Source organism: Xenopus laevis, chromosome 9_10S (assembly GCF_017654675.1).
Source record: "Xenopus laevis strain J_2021 chromosome 9_10S, Xenopus_laevis_v10.1, whole genome shotgun sequence".
NCBI lineage: Eukaryota > Metazoa > Chordata > Amphibia > Anura > Pipidae > Xenopus > Xenopus laevis.
This window is the reverse complement of record NC_054388.1, coordinates 82591622-82613160: the sequence shown is the minus strand read 5'-3', so window position 1 is coordinate 82613160 and position 21539 is coordinate 82591622. Positions and strand designations below refer to the sequence as shown.

Below are 21539 nucleotides of genomic sequence, written 5' to 3'. Positions count from 1 at the left end.
CTCTTAGTAAGTATTGTTTATCAGAGACTATTATAGAATATACATTTTTGATGAATTGTGATACAAAAACGAAACTGCTGAAGTTAGTAACATTATTCAATGCATAAACTTTTATAGAGTCGTTTGCCTTCTGCTATATTTTACAGGTTTCGTAAATTTAACATATTAGGAACACACACCAAAGTAATGAACATGGAGGAATCTACAAATGGAAGTTTAGCAGCGGAATTCAGACATCTGGTAACCACTTCTTTGCTACCTACAGCTTTCAAGCAGTTTTTAGGTGTAACTGATAGTGACAACATAGTGAGAGTAAAATTCTCCAGCATAGCTGCATTATGAATACAGGGACATACAATTTAATGTTATCATTGCCTAAAATGTTGATTGCAGGATTATAAAAGATGTTGTATTCCGGGCACCAACATATAAAATAGCTCAGCGCAATATTAAAGGGATCCTGGCATTAGAAAACATTTTTTTTCCAAAACGCATCAGTTAATAGTGCTACTCCAGCTTCTGCACTGAAATCCATTTCTCAAAAGAGCAAACAGATTTTTTTATATTCAATTTTGAAATCTGACACGGGGCTAGACATTTTGTCAATTTCCCAGCTGCCCCAAGTCATGTGACTTGTGCCTGCACTTTAGGAGAGAAATGCTTTCTGGCAGGCTGCTGTTTTTCCTTCTCAATGTAACTGAATGTGTCTCAGTGGGACATGGGTTTTTACTATTGAGTGTTGTTCTTAGATCTACCAGGCAGCTGTTATCTTGTGTTAGGGAGCGGCTATCTGGTTACCTTCCCATTGTTCTTTTGTTGAGGGAAAAAGGGAGGGGGTGATATCACTCTAACTTGCAGTACAGCAGTAAAGAGTGATTGAAGTTTATCAGAGCACAAGTCACATGAATTGCTCTTTTGAGAAATGAATTTCAGTGCAGCATTTTGTTGGAGCAGCACTATTAACTGATTAATTTTGAATTTTTTTTTTTACAATGACAGTATCCCTTTAAGATCTGGGCACATTGATAGACTTTGCAAAATAAAAAACTTTCTAATACAGTTAGTTAGCTGAAAATGTTATCTATAAAGGCTGGAGTGAGTGGATATCGAACTATATTAGAAACTTATTTTAATTATGCACTACCCAGTTTTATTTTTACACTGAACTGTTCCTTTAAATATAATATATTTTACTATGCTATGATATTCATCAAGTACATGGAGACATCCATTTATCTAGAAAGAAGGATTTTTAGAAACTTAACATAAAGATGCCTCCCAGTACATAAAGGCAGTGCCCAATACAGTACATCCGGCAAGGTACACACATCTCCTGAATAGATGTGAGCCTGTGATTTATCATATTATAATTGATCAAATCATGTCTTATATTATGTCATATTCTATTCTTACAAACAACATTAGAACACTGTTTCAGCCATTTAAATATTTTCATACAGGCTTCTAGAAAACAGTGTTGTAATGTTATTTCAAGGAATTAAGAGAATGCAATGAAATGTGTGCCTGCAGACTAACTTATATTTATATTTAGATATTTTTAAATAAAGTGAAAGCATTTGTTTTCCTATCATACATACTTATTTAGTATCATGCTCAAAGTTGCATCAACATTATCTATATATTAATATTACATATTATGCCCCAGAATATATTGTTATTATTACAATGCAATTTCAAACAATAACATAACGGGACACAGGAAGAAATGCAGCATTTCATAACTCTGAACCATTATTTCAGAAGACATTGCTGTAATGTAACAGAAAATATTTTACTTTTCCGTTTCAGCAACTAAAAGAGCAGAAGAATACAGGAAACAGAACTAATGAGGTAAAATTTGTAAAATCTCAGTTGGCAAATAGAAGCATACATGGAACATAACAAAGGTATCCGAAAACCCATTATCCAGAAAGCTCTAAATTACAGAAGGGTTGTCTCCCATCGACTCCGTTATAATCAAATAATCCAAATTTTTAAAAATAATTTCCTTTTTCTCTGTACTAATAAAACAGTAGCCTGTACTTGATCCAAACTAAGATATAATTAATCCTTATTGGAAGCAAAACCAGGCTATTGGCTTTATTTAATGTTTACACGATTTTCTAGTAGACTTAAGGTATGAAGATCCAAATTACAGAAAGATCCATTATCTGGAAAACCCCCCAAGCATTCTGGATAACAGGTCCCATACCTGTAATTAATTATGTCAAATGAAGACAATTGCCTTCGAGTTCAGATATATAAACATAAACACACAATATTATATATATATATATATATATATATATATATATATATATATATATATATATATACACAATATCAAAACAGGGGGGTTGTGGGAGCACTCTAAAGGCTTTAAAGTATATATATAAGTATAATAAATGCTATTGCATATGTACCCAAAACAGGGGTTATTTTGTTACAAAGTTATGATCATAAAATTGATAAGCCACCATACCACGTCAAGGTAAACCCCGAATGGCGGTCCCTAACTTGTTTTATATTTTATGTGCATTTTAGCATTACCTGTAATCAATGTCCATTGAACACTGTTTTTTCACTAAGGGCTAAATCCTCCCCAGCCAGCAATCAGGCTTTTAAAGGAGAGATATTCCCAAAACAAACGCCCAATTTTAAAAGCATAGGATCACCACTAGTTTAAAGGGGGGGGGGGTATGGGGTGCTACAACCACTGAAGCTATGCCACAGCTCCTGGCTAAATATACAATATCAAAACAGGGGGGTTGTGGGAGCACTCTAAAGGCTTTAAAGTATATATATATATATATATATAAGTATAATAAATGCTATTGCATATGTACCCAAAACAGGGGTTATTTTGTTACAAAGTTATGATCATAAAATTGATAAGCCCTCAGTGAAAAAACAGCGTTCAACGGACATTGATTACAGGTAATGCTAAAATGCACATAAAATATAAAACAAGTTAGGGACCGCCATTCGGGGGTTACCTTGACGTGGTATGGTGGCTTATCAATTTTATGATCATAACTTTGTAACAAAATAACCCCTGTTTTGGGTACATATGCAATAGCATTTATTATACTTATATATATATATATACTTTAAAGCCTTTAGAGTGCTCCCACAACCCCCCTGTTTTGATATTGTATATATATATATATATATATATATATATATATATATATATATATATATATATATATATATATATATATATATATATATATATATATATATATATATATATAAATAACACCTTCATACGTAAACATAAATCAAGTAATAAACAATAAATTAATAAACAAATGGAATAAAAGTAGATGGAACCCTGTATCGCTACACTTCAAAAACTTAGTGTCAAACACAAGAGTCCTCTGCACTCAACCCATTATCAATATATTAAAGACAGCGACATTTTGTGCATACTGCTACTAAAAAATGCCTTACCCTTTAAACAAAACAGGGATTGTTTGTCCATATATTGCAATATATTTAAGATGGCCAACTACGTCAAAGTCATCCCATATCTGGCCAGTCCTACGCTTAATTTTCATCTGATTCATTTAGAATTCTATTGCTTCATTATACATTTTACAAAGGGACTAGGTTTTACCTGCAACTTACTAGCTGCTTTCAAAGTAAACCTCCATACTTGGCTGCCCTTTTATTAGACACCAGTGGGATCACCTGACTATAGCTGGGAAGGGTGGGAGCTACAACATGGAGCTGGTCAAAAACTTAGTAGAGAATGCGCTCTCTGCACACAATATTTAAGCTACTTTTCTATCCAAACAGCATTAAGACCAACAGACCTTAGCTTAAAAATGCTTATTTGGCAGAAGCTTTGCCAAAATCTAAGTAGACCACACCCCCACTGTCCAAGTTCCTATTTACTTGATCATCATTTATTTACATAGTGCCAGCAAGTTGTACATCGCTTTTACATTCATTTACAATGAATAGGGGTCGTATACAATATTTAAACAAGGGTTACAGAGTAAAAATAGGATCAGAGGGCTTACAATCTAAAGGGTTAGGGTACATTTGACAAATAAGGAATATGAAAAGACTGATGTTAATGTCAATCAACATATAGTGAATATGAGTCACTAAACAGGTGGTTCTTTAAGAATCATTTGGAAGGAAGGGCAGAGTCTGATATAGACCTTGAAAACTATAGACCTTCACTGGTAGGTACGATTTTGGAAGGGTAATAAGGCATGAGATACGTCATTGCAAATCTCAATATTATGGCTTTGTGCCAGAATGGTTTTAAGGGTAAAAGATCTTGCCAAACACATATATTTGCTTCTATGAGGAGGTGAACAAAAACTAGACTGCGGGGCGGCAGTGGATGTGATCTACTTAGACTTTGCTAAAGCATTTGATGATGTACCACACAACAGATTGCTAATAAGGAATTAAGGAGTGTTGTTAGTAGAATACTGCAAGGGCCTGTCCTTGGCCCTTGCTTGTTTATTAATGTCCCTGAGGATGGGCATTGTAAGTGGTGTCTTTATGTTTTCCTGATACTACATTGTGCAAAACTATAAATTCCATAAAGTATGCTGCTATTTGGCAGAGTGATTAGACTTAGTTGGAGAACTAGACAGCAAACTGGCAAATGAGGTTCAAGATTTGGGAGAATAGCATAAATGCAAGTTAAACATTATAAAGTAGTGTGTTGGGGACATCCTCAATTAAGTTGGATTTGGGATTTTTGTGGATGTAACGCTAGGCAGTGTCACACAGTGGCAACTAAAGCAAATAAAATACTGTCATGCATAAAATAAAAGTGATGAAAACATAATCTTGCCTCTTAGTAGGTCCTCGATAAGGCCCTATCTTGATTATGTGGTGCAGTTTTGGGCTTCACTCCATAAGAATTATTCCCTAAAGACCCACCTAGGGAAGTAGACTGGGAAAAGGAATAGATCATTTAAAGTAGGAAAGGAAGAAAAGACTGTCCTGGTTCGGGAAGAAGTACTTGCAAGGAGGCTTTATTAGGGCTCTTACACACAGCACTCTTTGTGAAGGGGGCTGTACTCACCAGGGGCGCTCCACCAATGAGGCGAGTTGAGACACTCGCCTCAGGCGGCAGCGCCCCCCTGGTTACCAGGGGCGGCAAAAATGCCGCTCCTGGTAACTAAGAGCCGAATTTCCGGTTTTCAACCCGGAAATTCGGCTCTTCTAGTGCAGAGAGCGCAAACGCGCTCTCTGCACTAGCGTCGTGCAGCGCCCCGACCCCCTCCTGCGCAGAAAATGTGAGCGCCGTGAGGAGGGGTCGGGGCGGCAACGGAAGGCCGCCTCAGGCGGCATAAAGGCGCGGATCGGCGCTGGTACTCACACAGACGCATGTAAGCGCCAAACACAGGTTGGGTCGTAGCATGTTGCATTTCACCTGCATTCAGCACATACATGCGTCTGTGTGAGTACAGCCCCCTTCACAATTGAATGTGTATACTCCTGCACTCCCCTGCCGCTGAATGAAAGAAAGCGCAACGCAGGGGAGCGCAGGAAAAAACAGCCGTGTGTAAGAGCCCTTAGTCTATACAAGTAAATTTGAGGGAAGTATAAACAGATAGAACAGGATCTGTTATCTCATAGACAGGATCAACAAACCAGAAGCCACCCATGAAGTTGTCAGAAAGTGAGCTTTTATTTGAAGCAGTGAAGGTGGTTCTGCACGGTGAGGGCAGTGAGCTTGTGGAATGCACTGCCATGCTCTTCTGTCTCCTTGTAACTGTAACACACCTGCCTTCCTCATTTACCTAAATCAGGAGTGCCCAGTAGACCTTTAGCTGGTGATCAGTAGATCTCAAGAGACGTATACATTTTCTCATAAATCAATATTTAAGTAATATTTTCCATGGAACAGAATGCTAACAATGTTTTTATGTAGATCATAATGGGACAACATCACTAAAAGTAGACCTCACATTAGTAAAGTCCGGGCACTTCTGACCTAAATGGTCCCATCTCCACATCCCTTTCATACTGGCCTAGCCAGTGCCTGCACAGTGAGCAGTCTATCCTTGCCTGTGTTTGTAGTTTCTCTTAGTTCTGTAAAGCAGCACATTGTTTTTATTCATTGTTGATTCTAAAGTTGTGGAATAATTATATTGATATGTTCCGTAGGGGCCGCTTATTGTTACAGAAGAACTTCACTGTCTAAGTTTTGAGACACAGCTATGTCAGCCTGGATTAGTAGTTGATCTTGAGGTAAGTAACTTCATAGCACCTCTCATTGCTTGAGGCACAGGCTTTTGAGTTCTGTATGTAGGCTAGGTTTAAAGGGGTTGTTTATCTCTGAATTTCATGCTCAAGATCATACTAAAAGTTAATTTTAAGATAATGTGCAATTGGACTTTTTTATTATTTGTGTGTGTGTTTTTTTTATTTATTTAGCAGCTCTCAAGTTTGGAGTCTTAGCGCCCTTATCCAGTTGTTAGGGTCTAAATTTCCTAAATGAGGCAATGGTTTAAACAAGAAACTGAATAAGAATAGGAGAGGGCATAAGTAGAAAAATAAGTAATTAAAGGTAAAATTGTAGCCCCAAAAGGGCAATTTTAGTTTTGGCTGATGGGGTCAGTGACCCTCATTTAAAGGCTGGAAAGATCTAGAAGAAAGCAGCAATTAATTAAGGTGAATTGTCAACAGTGCATTTATTTACAAATAAATAAAAGGGCAGCCAAGTTTGGGAGTTTTACTTTGAAAGCAGCTAGTAAGTTGCAGGTAAAACTTAGTCCCTTTGTAAAATGTATAATGAAGCAATAGAATTCTTAATGAATCAGATGCAATTTGAGTGTAGGACTGGCCAGATATGGGATGACTTTGACGTAGTTGGCCAGCTTAAATATATTGCAATATATGGACAAACAATCAATAGCAGTATGCACAAAATGTATCGGTCTTAAATATATTGATTAAGGGGTTGAGTGCAGAGGACCTCTTGTATATATATATACAGAAGCAACCTCCGCAGTTCTGTCCAGGTGGAAAGGCAAAAGTTTAATTTACTGGTACTTCTCTTCTCGGTTCTATTGCTCTTCCATATTGAGTGATATTGTTGAACAAAAAGTCAGTAGAGAATTAAAGTAAAAAACTAATGTAAAAAAAAAAAATGAAAATGCACAAGTCATTGGCAGGTGGGTTAGCAGGTGTAGTCACTGGAGGGTGGCTTATAAATCTCCCTTGACAAATCTCCTTTAAAGGAGAAGGAAAGGTTAAAACTAAGTAAGCCTTATCAGAAAGGTCCATCTAAATATACCAGTAAACCCCCAAAGTGGTGCTGCTCTGAGTCCCCTGTCAAAAGAAATATAGCATTTCTTTCCTTCTATTGTGTACACATGGGCTTCTGTATCAGACTTCCTGCCTTCAGCTTAAACCTCATTGCCCTGGGCAAGAGCATGCTCAGTTTGCTCCTCTTCCCCACCCCCCTCCCTTCTCTACTGTAATCTGAGCCCAGAGCAGGGAGAGACTCAGGCAGGAAGTGATGTCACACCATGTTAATACTCCAGCTCCTATCCTAAACAAACAGAGAGATTCTAGAGCTATTTACTCAGGTATGGTAAAACATTCTACAGAATAAATATAGCATTCTAGCTTGCACTATTGCAGCTAATCTATTGGCAATAAAATGCCTCCATAGCTTTCCTTCTCCTTTAAATGAAGAAACGAATATGAAGTGAATGTGTCATCAACAGACAATTTTTCCATTTTGTTTCAGACGTCATCACTTCCTATTGTGGTTATATCCAATGTCAGCCAGCTTCCCAGTGGATGGGCCTCCATACTGTGGTACAACATGCTCACTTCTGAGACAAAGGTATTATATGATATGCAACGTAAGAAAAAATTCCCATTAGAAGACAAGAGATTTTACTATTCAGTAATAATTTGTCAATGATTTTTTGCAGACATTCAATTCAGATTTCATTATCATCTTTTATTTAAAGAGGACCTGCACATAAAAATCTGTATAATGAAAGTCCTTTGCAAATTAAACATAGAACCCCAATTATTTTGTGTTTAATTATTTGAACTGTTAATCAAATATTACCAGTCCCACCTCTATGCTTAGGCAGACAATTACTTTCACTTTCCATTCACTACTTCCTAGATGTCACTGAACTACCCACATTCCCTCCTCACACTCTATAATTGTGTAGGGCACTGTGCATGGGCTTTAGGTCCCCCTATTCTGGCGCATACACATGATTTTGGGGTGATACACAATTTGCGTTAATAACAACTTGCCATAAAATAGCTCCTGCCTGCTTGCTGTGGTTGTGTAATTCCAAGACTGAAGGAAACCACATTTAAATAATAAATATAGTATAAAATAAAGTGTATTTTGCTCAACTAACATGATAAGAAAATAATTTGGAATTATTTCTTCAGGTGACAGGTCCCCTTTAAAGTGATATTGACACTAGTCATTGTCTGGATAACTGTTATTTCCCATAATTTCAATTAAAGGCCGGAGTGACTGGATGTCTAACATAATAGCCAGAACATTACTTCCTGCTTTGCAGCTCTCTTGGTTTCCACTGATTCGTTACCAGGCAGTAACCAATCAGTGACTTGAGGGGGGGTCATATGGGTCATAACTGTTGAATCTGAGCTGAATGCTGAGGATCAATTGCAAACTCACTAAACAGTAATGTGCCAAGTGGCCCCCGTTAAAGTTACTGACTAACTCAGAGTTAGAGAGCTGAAAAGCAGGAAGTTGTGTTCTGTTATGTTACATATCCATTCACTCCAGCATTTATACATTACATTTAATATATATAGAATATATAGAACATTTTGATTTTTCAAAGTCTATTTACCCAGTTTTAATTTTTACACTGAACTGTAAGTCTTTAAGCACAGTTGCAGAATATTAGGGGTGGTTCGCCTTTAAGTTAACTTTAAGTTTGTTATAGAATGGCCAATTCTTAGCAAGTTTTCAATTTGTAGTCCTTATATATTCATTAAATTTTTTTTTTAATTATTTCCCTTCTTCTTCTGAATCTTTTCAGATTTCAAATGGGAGTCACTGACCCCATCTAAAAAATGCTCTGTAAGGCTAAAAATGTATTGTTATTTCTACTTTTTTACTCCTCCCTCTATTCAGGCCTCTCCTTTTCATATTCCAGTCTCTTATTCAAATCAAAGCATGGTTGCTATGGTAATTTAGACCCTAGCAACCAGATTGCTGAAATTGCAAACCGTAGAGCTGCAGAATAAATAGCTAAATAACTCAAAAACCATAAATAATAAAACATTAAAACCAATTACAAACTGGTTTTCTGAAACTCTTTAAGCCAGTGTGGTCTTTTGGGAGAATAAAGCAGTACGTTCATTTATTTTCTTATTCCTTATATTTTTCACAGAATGTTTCATTTTTTCTGAACCCACCAGCGGCCAGATGGCCACTTCTATCTGATGTTCTCAGTTGGCAGTTCTCTTCGGCAACTAAGAGAGGACTTAATGCAGACCAACTGAGCATGTTGGGAGAGAAACTCTTAGGTAAGAGATAAACTGTAACTCTGTGTCTGTAAATGCGGCCATACATGAGCAGATTTATCCTGCAACTACTGTAGTTGAGCATTTCAGGTAAACCTTGCCAAACGAGCAGATCAGACTCAGTGCACGGCCACCTTAAGTAATGTCTGTAAGAATAACTCATTGGGGGTCATTTATTGACACTGGGCAAATTTGCCCATGGGCAGTAACCCATGGCAACCAATCAAATTGCAGCATTCATTGTTCTACTTGCAGCTGGCGTTAAAAAGCTAATCACTGATTGGTTGCTATAGGTAACTGAACATGGACAAATTTGCCCAGTGTTAATAAATGAGCCCCTGTCTGTTCGTAGTGACATAAATAACTTCCACTGACAGAGATAACACCACGTGTGACATAGTGTAAGGAGGATCAGGACAGAGTCATATTTACTCATGAGCATAAAGGGGAACTATTGCAAAACTATAAACTGAATATAAACTTCATTTCACTAAATAAAACATTTTCTTTATATAATCAGTTACAGTATCTCCCTCTCAGCAATCCGTCTTTCATCATTCTCTCTTCATGCGCAAGTCACAGTCACAGATTTTTACTTGACAGGTCTAATACATGCTTCTTTCTCCTTTAACTCTTTGTGCATATCAAAACTTTCCAGAGAATTTAGACATTAAATATACTTATGTGGGATTAGAGGAGATGATGCAGAAGTGATTGCTGATGAAATTCGTCTTGGCGAAAAATTCATATTGAACCTCTAATAAAGTGGTGAATATTTGAATTTCTACAATGAAGAAATTTCACCTGCTGAAATGAATTTGCCAAATCATGTACTTACCTTTTAATAAATTGCAGCTCTCTTGTGATTTTTCATTTTTGTCAAAAACACAACCTTTTAATTTATACCCTTAAGTAAATATGCCCAAATGTGCCATTCTCTTTTGTCTTTCTCCTCGTGTACTTGCCTTCTTCTCCATTCTGCCCCCATGTGCCAGTTTCCTTCTCTTTCTGCACCTGCTGCAATGTTGGTGCTGTTTCTGTCTGAGATATTTCATGTGTATTAAATATTGATAACAAAACAAGGAAGTAAAAAGTGTTTTCCCCTTACCACCCCTAATTTGCATATGCAAATTAGGATTCGGTTCGGTATTCGGCCGAATCTTTCGCGAAGGATTCGGGGGTTCAGCTAAATCCAAAATAGTGGATTCGGTGCATCCCTAAAGAAAATGTTTTGTATGTACCCAGCTTGGGCTACCCTGGAGCAAATCTGGATTGAGAATCAAAATAGGCCCTGGTATTTCAGGTACCAAAGGCCCCAACAGGCCACAAACAGCCCCCCACCAGTCCACTAAATAGTGAGTGTCTATGGCATTTTACAGCAGTCCCTCTGGCATTTGCCAGAACCCACAGATTGCCAGTCCGGGCCTGCCCTGGAGCACACGAAAGATGGAGCTGTCACCCTCTGCATCAGAGTATCCCTGGCCAGCTTCTGTTTGGGAAGGCACACAGGCCAGGGTAAAAAAAACAAACTATTGCCCGTTAATATTTTTTATTAAAAATATATGTGTAATAGTTGAAAAAGAAGTCATCAGGTTCATTGTGCTGTTTTATTATTATGAGGAAAAGGTAACTGATGAAAAATGAGTCGTTTTAAAAGAACATTATGAGAAGATATACTTTGGACTTTTCTTTGTACCTGGTTTTCAGGTAATAAATCCCATATCTAAGTTTCGGTCTATATACAATTCTAAGCAACCTGCATGTTTTATTTGAATAATTATATAAAGGGGTTGCTGGGTAAATGTTATATTACTTATGGGGGAAAGTCTTTTGTTGGCAAATTGCTTATGAATTTTTTGAGTATGCCTAATTTTGTCATCTTTATCTAGGTCCTAACGCAAGTAGTGGAGATGATCTAATTCCATGGACCAGATTCTGCAAGGTTTGTCTTTAGATACCAATATGTTTAGTTTTCTTAAAAGAACAGGAACACCAAAAAAAAGTGTCTTCAAAGAACAGTAACATCAAAAAATAAGTGTTTTGCTTCAGAAATACTACTATTGTTTATATAAATAAGCAATGGGGGCAGCCATGCAAAGGAGAAAAGGCTCAGGTTACACAGCAGATAAGCTCTGTAGAACATAATGGTGTTATCTGTTATCCATTAGTTATCCTGTGCCATATAGCCTTTTTTCAATTTCCGCCATTGCTCCACAGCAGCTTGTTTATATGAACTATAGTAGTGTTTCTGAAGCAAACAATTCCGTTTTACCAGTGCAGGGCAACACTTATTACTTACTAAAACACAAATTTTTTGGTCTTACAGTTCATTTCAAGTAATGAAAATGAATGTACTGTTACCCTATGGTGGTAAAACTGGTGTGTTTGCTTCAGAAACTCTACTATAGTTTATATAAACAAGTTGCTGTGTAGTCATGGGGGCAGCCATTCAAACTGAAAAAGGAGAAAAGGCACAGGATACATAGCAGATAACAGATAAGCTCTGTAGTATACAATGAGATTCTTCAGAACTTGTGTTATCTACTGTGTATCCTGTGCTTGAATGGCTGCCCCCATGACTACACAGCAGCTTGTTCATTATTTATATACTTTTTTAGTTATTTGCCTTTTTCTTCTGACCCTTTCCAGCTTTCAAATGGGGGTCACTCGTCTTTCTATTCAGGCCTCTCCTATTCATATTCCAGTCTCTTATTCAAATCAGTGCATGGTTGCTAGGACTGAGCAGCTAAATAAAAAGCTGAATAACTCAAAAACCACAAATAATAAAAAATGAAAACCAATTGCAAATTGTCTCAGAATATCACTATCTACATCATACTAAAAGTTAATTTAAAGATGAACAACCCCTTTATCACAAAATACAGTGAACTGTGCAAAACAGACACATTTTCAAAATCTATTACTTGTTTTATCAGCTGAAGTGTGTTTAACCATTCATAGGTATACAGTATGGGTAAATATATATCCAAAATGAATGGCACTGACCCCCTCCCCCCATTTAAAAGCTGGAAAGATGAAGAAGATAGGCAAATAATTAGAAAATAAATAAATAAATAAATAATGAAGACCCATGTCACAGTTGTTTGGAATAGGACATTCTATAACATACAGCAGTTAACAAAGGTGAATAACCCCTTTAACCATGCTAAAAAAAATAGGATTGTTTAACCATCAGCATGGATCTCTGCTCAGTTACAAGGTAACGCGTTATTACATTCAAAAATAAAGAATTGTTTTTTTAAATATGACCTTATGGGAAATGGTAATACTGTATTTCAGAGCTTTCTTCATCTGCAGATAACAGATCCTATATTTATACTATATTGTTATAATTTGCATTATATTCACCTTTTTTTTTAGGAAACTATGAATGATAAGAATTTCCCCTTTTGGCTTTGGATTGAAGGCATCTTGGAGCTCATAAAAAAACATCTTTTATGTCTGTGGAATGATGGGTAAGTATATAAAAGCATGTTTTTCACTGGGTATGTTAACTCTTGATGGTTCTCACATAGACACAACTCAAAGAAGCAATATTAATGTAACACACCTAGCTTACTGCTAAAATCACTTAACAGAAACATGAATATAGTCTTGAGTGACTGAAGTAATATTTGCCACACACGTACAGGTATGGGATTAATTATCCAGAAACCTGTTATTCAGCAAGCTCCAAATTACAGAAAGGCTGTCTCTCATATACTCCCTTTTATCCAAATAATCCAAATTTTTAAAAAATGATTTCCCTTTTCTCTGTAATAATAAAACAGTAGCTTGTACTTGATTCCAACTAAGATATACTTAATCCTTATTGGAGGCAAACCCTGCCTATTAGGTTTATTTAATGTTCACATGATTTTCTTTTAGATGTAAAGGAGAACCAAACCTTTTTCATTAAAATCCCTACCTCTCATAGACCCCCTCCCTGCTCCCTGCTCAATGCCCTAAATCTTCAACGAGGGGTAAGTAAAGAGTTAGGGGCATTTACCCAGGGTAACACCTAGGCTAGTGTGGTGCAGGGAGGGGGTCTATGTAGGGGATTTTATTAGCACATTTTTTGTTCTCCTTTAAGGTATGAAGATCCAAATTATGGAAAGATCCATTAGCTGGAAAACCCCTGGTCCCGAGCATTCTGGATAAATGGTCCCATACCGTTGTTTTTTCCCTAGTACACCCAATACTCTTTTTTTTTATATATATATATATAAAATATTTCTTTAAAAAAATATTGAAACATTACAATTGTACATAATTGTTAGAAATGTGTATTTGGAAAACTGTGTATGATTTAGCACAAAAGTGATCCATTATGACTGTGTGGTTTTATGTACAATTTTGGTTATAATGCATGTAATTGCACTAACTTATATTTTGTCTATATTTCTTGATCTTACACAATTAAGGGGGTAATGAAATCTGTGCTTCAGTTCCATATAATTCCAATCACTCCAATCTTTGATTTAAATGACCTGACTAGTAAATGTTGTCAGCTGATAACTATAGATCAACTCCTTAAAATGTCCCACCTGTTTTAAGTTCATATTGAAGTTGAGAAAAAGTTTCATAACTCCTTAATATCTCAGTAATCATCCCAAGAACGTAGCTCCCACTATAGGTAGAACAAGCCTTTCTTAGAGGCTTATTTATTAAAGGTCGGATTTTAGTGTTTTTTAGCGGTTTCGGAAACCACAACTGAACTCTAAAACCACGAATGTCATTGAGGTTATTAATAGTTTATTAAAAAGTACAAACGAAAAAAAGTGATAAAAAATATGAATACCTTGAAAACCTTCTAATTCTAGTTTTTTTAGACAATTCCTAGTGAAAAAAAATCCAAAAACCAAATTGAGTTAAAGTGGTCCAGTCAGATCAGCATTGACTTCTATAGGCCCTTGACAAGTTTTACATGGCAACATTTTGCATGTTTTTTAAACTTACATCTCATTGTTTAGAGCTTTTTAGATATATAGGAAACCAGATTTTTCATGGGATACATGGAAAATAATCACCATTCGATTGGGCCCCTTACCTTCCATGTATTCTCTCTTTTATACGATCAAACGTTAGGTCTGAGATGTTGCATGATTATGTACTTTGATAACAATGTTAAAAAAATGTATTCTCTCATTTCTGTTTACAGATGTATTGTTGGATTCATTGGCAAAGAAAAGGAGCGTTCCCTGCTAAAAGAGAAGGCTCCTGGGACATTTTTATTGAGATTCAGTGAAAGCAGCAGAGAAGGAGCCATCACTTTCACTTGGGTAGAGAGACCACAAAATGGTAAAGATATTTGTATTTTATTTTTACATAAACGTCACAAACCTTAATTGTTACTGGAGTTCGCTGTTGGACCTGGTGAGAATGATGGTTACATAGGTAAATCATACTTAAAGGAACAGTAACACTAAAAAAATTAAAATATTTTAAAGTAATTAAAATATAATGCAATGTTGGCCTGCACTGGTGCAACTAGTGTGTTTGATTCAAAAACTCTACTATAGTTTATATCAGGAGTCCCCAACCTTTTTCACCTGTGAGCAACATTCAGATGTAAAAATAGTTGGGGAGCAACCCAAGCATGAAAAATGTTCCTGGGTGGTGCCAAAAAAGGGCTGTGATTGGCTATTGGTAGCCCCTATGTGGACTGGCAGCCTACAGAAGACTCTGTTTGGAAGTACACCTGGTTTTATGTAACCAAAACTTGCCTCCAAGCCTGGAATTGAAAAATAAGCACCTGCTTTGAGGCCACTGGGAGCAACATCCAAGGGTTGTGGAGCAACATGTTGCTCACGAGCTACTGGTTGGGGATCACTGGTTTATATAAACAAGCTACTGTGTAGTTAGGGTTGCCACCTTTTCTGGAAAAAAATACCGGCCTTCCTATATATTTATCTTTTTTCCCTATTAATAACATTGGGATCACCTATCATTTTTACCGGCCAGGCTGGTAAAATACCGGCCAGGTGGCAACCCTATGTGTAGCCATGAGGGCAGCCATTAAAAGCTGGAAAAGGAGAAAAATCACAGTATACACAGCAGATAACAGATAAGCTCTTTAGTATACAATAGGATTCTTCAGCGCTTATCTGTTATTTACTGTTTCTCCTCTGCTTGAATTGGTGCCCCCATGGCTACACAGCAGCTTGTTTATATAAACAATAGTAGTGTTTCTGAAGCAAACACGCCAGTTTTGCCAGTGCAGGGCAATACTACATTATATTTTTATTACTTTAAAACACTTTCATTTTCTGATGTTTCTGTTCCTTTAACGCATAAAGCCATCCTGAACACACACATACAGGCAGGCAGCCCAGACTCTCAGGAATCAGAACAGCCATATCCGCACCCTAGTACCAAAACCATAGGTTGAAGCATAATTAACAGTGGCCACGTCAGCACATAGATTTGTGGAAGAAATACTGACCCCCCACCCAACCTGAAGAAAAACTGGGACATGGTGTTAGCAAATAGTACACCTTGACTTGCTGAATTATCTCCCTGTATAGTACATACCTTGGCCAAGCATGTCAGCCATTCCAACCACATTATGTGCACAGGACTGAGCCCCTCCAGACATATATCATCTTTTAATGGCCTCAACTGTGTTGCCTATTATAATGTAAATAAAATAGGAGAAAGAACTGCCATGATTACCAGCTGCACCTATGAGAGAGTCGAGGGAAAAATGAAACGGAGGAGGTTGTGTATTGTTGCAGTAATGTAACAATAGATGGTGGGGCCCTGAGGGTGCGAACTGCTGGCAGGCCCAGAGGGGGTTTGGGCCTATATTATATATAAGTCCCATATTGCACCACTTCAGATTCTCTTCTGGCAGATTGCCTATATTGAGCATGAATAATGCCTACCCAGACCTAGCTTTAACTGCACACCCTCCAGATGGCAAGCTCTGTTGCCAAGCAGTGCCAAATGGATCCTGTCAATCCTCCTGTGTGTATCTGGTGCAAAGAAAGGAAAACTATTGACAGTAATGGGTGTAGTGGGGAGGAGCAGCAATTAAATGTTATTTAGGTTAAACTTGTAATTTAACAATGCTGATATCAAAGGAAAATGTATTTTTTCATATTCTAGTTTGCACCAGAGCTCTGTTTAGATGAAATTCAGGTTTGCAAATATTGAAGTACATTAGAGTGAGTTAAATGCAAGATTCAAGATAAAGAGCAATTGAGCCAATATTAGGTGGTGTTATTTTATTTGGTTATGTACGTTTTGTGTTGCAGAGCCCCTCTTTCATTCTGTGGAACCTTATACAAAAAGAGAACTTTCTGCTGTGACATTTCCAGACATTATTCGGAACTATAAAGTGATGGCAGCTGAAAATATTCCAGAAAACCCTCTTAGATTCCTGTATCCAGACACCCCAAAGGACTTGGCATTTGGAAAATATTATTCACGGCCAACGGAAGGTATGTTACTCCTCGACAAGATTGCCTTGAATCATATGTAGTTACAAACTAGCACCTGTGCAACTAGGGATTTTCTTTTCAGGTAGCTGCAGGTAAAACAGTGAAATCTTAAATTTGATTGGTTATCTAGTTGTCTTCGCTAAAAATATATTTGGCAATTTTCATGCCCTTTAAAGATATTTGTAAATGTAACTGCTATTGAAATCAGTACCTGTCTGGTTGTTTTTATTCTCTGCTTTACCGTTTCTGACTCCGACAACAATGGTTCAGGTTCTGAGACTCTTCTATGCTCCAGAAAAATACACAACAAATTATAAGTTAAGAGATACATCCTATGACATTTCTCTCACATAAAAAATAATCAAGAATAATGTTAAAATTGTATACATCTTTCCTTTCGTTTTTTTTGTGCTTCATCCCTCTGGAAAACTGTGCCAGGAACATTATGGGGCAGATGTATGAAGGGTCGAATATCGAGGGTTAATTAACCCTCGATATTCGACTAGGAACTAAAATCGTTCGACTTCGAATATCGAAGTCGAACGATTTAGCGCAAATCCTGCGATCGAACGATCGAAGGATTATTTGTTCGATCGAACGATTAAATCCTTCGAATCGAACGATTCGAAGGATTTTAATACAACGATCGAAGGAATATCCTTCGATCAAAAAATCTCAGGCAAGCCTATGGGGACCTTCCCCATAGGCTAACATTGACTTCGGTAGCTTTTAGCTGCCGAAGTAGGGGGTCGAAGTTTTTCTTAAAGAGACAGTACTTCGACTATCGAATGGTCGAATAGTCGAACGATTTTTAGTTCGAATCGTTCGATTCGTAGTCAAAGTCGTAGTCGAAGGTCGAAGTAGCCCATTCGATGGTCGAAGTAGCCCAAAAAACACTTCGAAATTCGAAGTTTTTTTAATTTGAATCCTTCACTCTAGCTTTGTAAATGTGCCCCTAAGTATTGGTAGGTAGTGTTACAAGTTTTATTGATGGGTTTGTTTGTTTAGCAGATGAACCAATGGACCTTGATGGACCCAAAGGAACAGGATATATTAAAACAGAACTTATTTCAGTGTCTGAAGTGTGAGTATTAAATATTTCATTGCCTTTTTTTTTTTTTACATTTTCGATGCTGTTGGCATGCTCTCATATTCTTATATTCTTATATTCAGCACTGATGAGATTTATTAATATTACTCAGGAAATATGTGCTGCAATGAATTTATAGAATATTGTATTATAAAAGCCTTTCCTGTTCAGCCTTGTCAATGACCTGTCCGCTGTCTAACGCTACGCAATATTTTGGCGCTATATAAATACATAATAATAACTCGTTTGTTTATTTGAAAAAGCAATAAAAACAGTGAAATTAGCTTTTTTTCTAATAGAATAGTAAGGTGAATACATGTTTATAGTTAGTGAATTATGCATCCATTGTTCTCTACCATTCTTGACAGATTCTTATGTCTGCCCACACCATCACTTTATTCTAGTGGGAAAATCCGCTCTTTCAAATTTTTGTAATATTGGTGTGTAGGCGCCATCTCAGGTCATTTTTCCTGGTCATGTGCTTTCAGAAAGAGCCAGCACTTTAGGATTGGACGGCTTTCTGTGATGTAACTGAATGCGTCACAGTGAGACCTGGATTTTACTATTGAGTGCTGTTCTTAGATCTACCAGGCAGCGGTTATCTGGTTACCTTCCCATTGTTCTGCTGATGGGCTGCTGGGGGAGGTGGCGGGAGGGGGTGATATCACTCCAACTTGCAGTAAAGAGTGGCATTTATTAGAGCACAAGTCACATGACTGGGGGCAGCTGGGAAACAGACAAAAAGATCTGTTTGGAAGTGAACTTTTGTCTTTATATGTGGGAGCAACAGCAGAGGGGTTGGAGAGCAACATGTTGCTTATGAGCCACTGGTTGGGGATCACTGCTTTAGACTTTTAACACATCCACAACCCCCCCCCCCTTACCTAGGGGTAACCAGGTTCATTCCTATGCTGGCAGTGATAGGAAATGAGACCAGCCAATCACTGCAGACACAGGTCAGTTTAGGCCAGAAAATGTAAAAACAAGGGGTTTTTAACCTAAATCCACCCCATGTTATATGCATTCCTGTCACTACAAACTTGCAGGAGGAATTTGTTACACATGCTTTACTAACAGCTACAATATGTTACTTACCTTCTGCAGACATCCCTCCAGACTTCAAACAACAGAATTCCTTTTGCCGATGTCCCCTGATGAGTATGCAGAGGTCGCAAGGCTTATGGGACCGGCTGAGTTTGACACTGTGGTGAGTTTATTAGCAGAATGCCAGTGCCATTTAGTTCCAACTCTGGGGGACACTTGTAAAGTGTGCGCAGGGCATATTTTTCGCAAACGATTGTATTGCGCATGGTTTTTCCTGAATGCTAATTTATTGCACTGCTCTGCCCGTCTATCTGGTTTTTGCGAATTCGCAGTGTGAATAAATTTTCGCAAATGGCATGCAAATGAGAAGAGAGTTTGCGTGAGCGCACCCAATCTGCGAGGTGGTTGTGCGCAAAAATAGCATTGACAGTAACTTAAATTCACAGTTTGCGAATATTTTATCCACCACCAAAGTTGTAGCGTAATTGAGTCGCAGAGTGTGCGCATAAATATTTGCAATTTGTGACATATTTAAAAAGCTGCTATAGACATTTGCATTGTGAAAAAAAAATTTGCAATTCAGTGTGCACCCTCTTATCCAGCTTTATAAATATAACCATGCGCAGGGCAAATATATTCACTTTGCCAACCAATCCGCCCTGCACGAAGTTTATAAATGACCCCCAGTGATTCTGTTGTTAAAAAAGACTAATGAAGAAAGTTTTTGGGTTTTTGGGTGGGGGATCCCTTTAAGTACTTGAATGTATTCATCTCAGAACTGATTCCCATGTATACAACAGTATAAATATTTAATTAAAGTGTGTAGAAACAGTTAATTTTTAACCTAATGTTTCTTCTCTGATAGATGTCTTCTTACAACAGCTAAAGACAACCCGAGACGTGAGCTCTTGCTTCTTTGTTGCAGCTGGAGAAATTGACTGCTCTTCACTGGTTGAATCGCATCAAAGTACCTCGCTGTTATTATGTACGAGAACTCATCTACTTACTTCAACTCATAATAATGTTTATTCAATGTCTTTAACTGTTTGTGTACATAAGCCACCAAATATACAGAGCTGATAAAAATCCACATTGAATGGCAGTGTATTTAATCAATGATACAAACTTGTTATACATGCAGGGACGACAGTATTAAGCGGACAAGCCAATAGTGGTTGACAAAACTGCAGCCCCTTATCCTTGAGTTACCACCCAAACTAGTGATGTGAGGGCAGGCCTGATACCCATGGGACCCACAGGTTTACCTGCAGATCGGTTTGGGTTTATTTGGACCGACACACTCAGGCCTTAGGCTGGTTTGGGCCAAGCTCTTCCTTCCACTCATCCTGCCCACGACTAAAGTATTCACCACTTCAATCTGCGATTATTTGTAGACATGTGCCTGCCCGACCCTGTCTCTGACTTCATGTAGGGGGCAGGTGCGGATATATAAAGGGAAGCAGACTGGTTTGTTAGGGTCGGGTGCAGAACGGTGGGGTTAGGGTCGGGTGCAGAATGGTGGGATAAGGATCGGGTGCAGAATGGTGGGATTAGGGTCGGGTGCAGAACGGTGGGATTAGGGTCAGGTGCAGAACGGTGGAGTTAGGGTCGGGTGCAAAAAGATGGGGTTAGGGTCGGGTCAACTTATTGAAACCCCAGTCTGACGAGGAACCAAATCTAGACAGAATTAGCCAAGAATGCCCTTTTGGCAGGTGTTTGACTGCAGCCATATCAGCAAGCAGTCTCAGCTGGGGAGTCCCCCCACCATAGTCACAACTTGCGGGCAGACTACACTTAATCCTCCCTTTGCATGTGCAAATGCGTTCCTCTTATTGCAAACATGATCAGGGGTGGGGAGCTTGAAAAAAGGCTCTGTGTAGCCTGAAACGTCGCTTATCCAGGTCCTGCCAAATGTTCTAATAAAGGCATTTTTATCTACAAAAATCTTCCTGTTTTGGTGCTGTACGTCAATCAAATACTTTGAAAAGGATTGGAAGGTGGCCAGTCAGGGTACGTGCACCAGGCTCTATTAATTGACAAAGTTTGAGAGCTGATTCTACTATACAAGCAAACATGATCAGGGGTGGGGAGGAGCATCTAGCTCAAACCTGGGACAATTGGACCGAGTCCCACAAGGGCGAGGGGCCCAGTTCAACCTTTTAAGTCAGATGCAGTTGAAAGAAAGCGAAAAGGCATCATGACTGTGTTTAATACAATACCAACATGTAATAAGTGCCTAATAAGCACAGACGAGTTCCCTTCATTTCCCTAAATTTACTTGAAAATTACTATAGTAAATGGTACATGTGGAATGGTGAGATAAGCGCCTGGACAATGAGAATCGGGGTGAGTATGTGCAAATAATAGAAATGCTATTACAGTAGTTTATCCCAGGTGCAAATGTGTCCAGTGCTCAGAAATCGTTTTTTCCAAGGCCA

The 21539-nt window shown here is 37.9% G+C and overlaps 1 protein-coding gene across 3 annotated transcripts in view; it reads left to right on the top strand.

The window, feature by feature from the left end:
- stat1.S (signal transducer and activator of transcription 1 S homeolog) overlaps positions 1–20191 on the top strand; it is a 42254-nt gene extending 22063 nt beyond the window's left edge. For 2 of the 3 annotated variants that reach the window (XM_018239041.2, XM_018239039.2), the window contains 12 exons: positions 147–240; positions 1810–1851; positions 6148–6231; positions 7739–7837; positions 9390–9525; positions 11412–11464; positions 12904–12998; positions 14684–14823; positions 16782–16967; positions 17976–18051; positions 19162–19264; positions 19967–20191. In XM_018239041.2, the coding sequence (XP_018094530.1) occupies positions 147–240; positions 1810–1851; positions 6148–6231; positions 7739–7837; positions 9390–9525; positions 11412–11464; positions 12904–12998; positions 14684–14823; positions 16782–16967; positions 17976–18051; positions 19162–19264; positions 19967–19987 (1129 nt within the window). In that variant the 3' untranslated portion in view covers positions 19988–20191. The remainder of the gene's footprint in view (positions 1–146; positions 241–1809; positions 1852–6147; positions 6232–7738; positions 7838–9389; positions 9526–11411; positions 11465–12903; positions 12999–14683; positions 14824–16781; positions 16968–17975; positions 18052–19161; positions 19265–19966) is intronic. The other variant, XM_018239040.2, reaches the window with a different exon arrangement.
- Positions 20192–21539: the final 1348 nt, after the last annotated feature.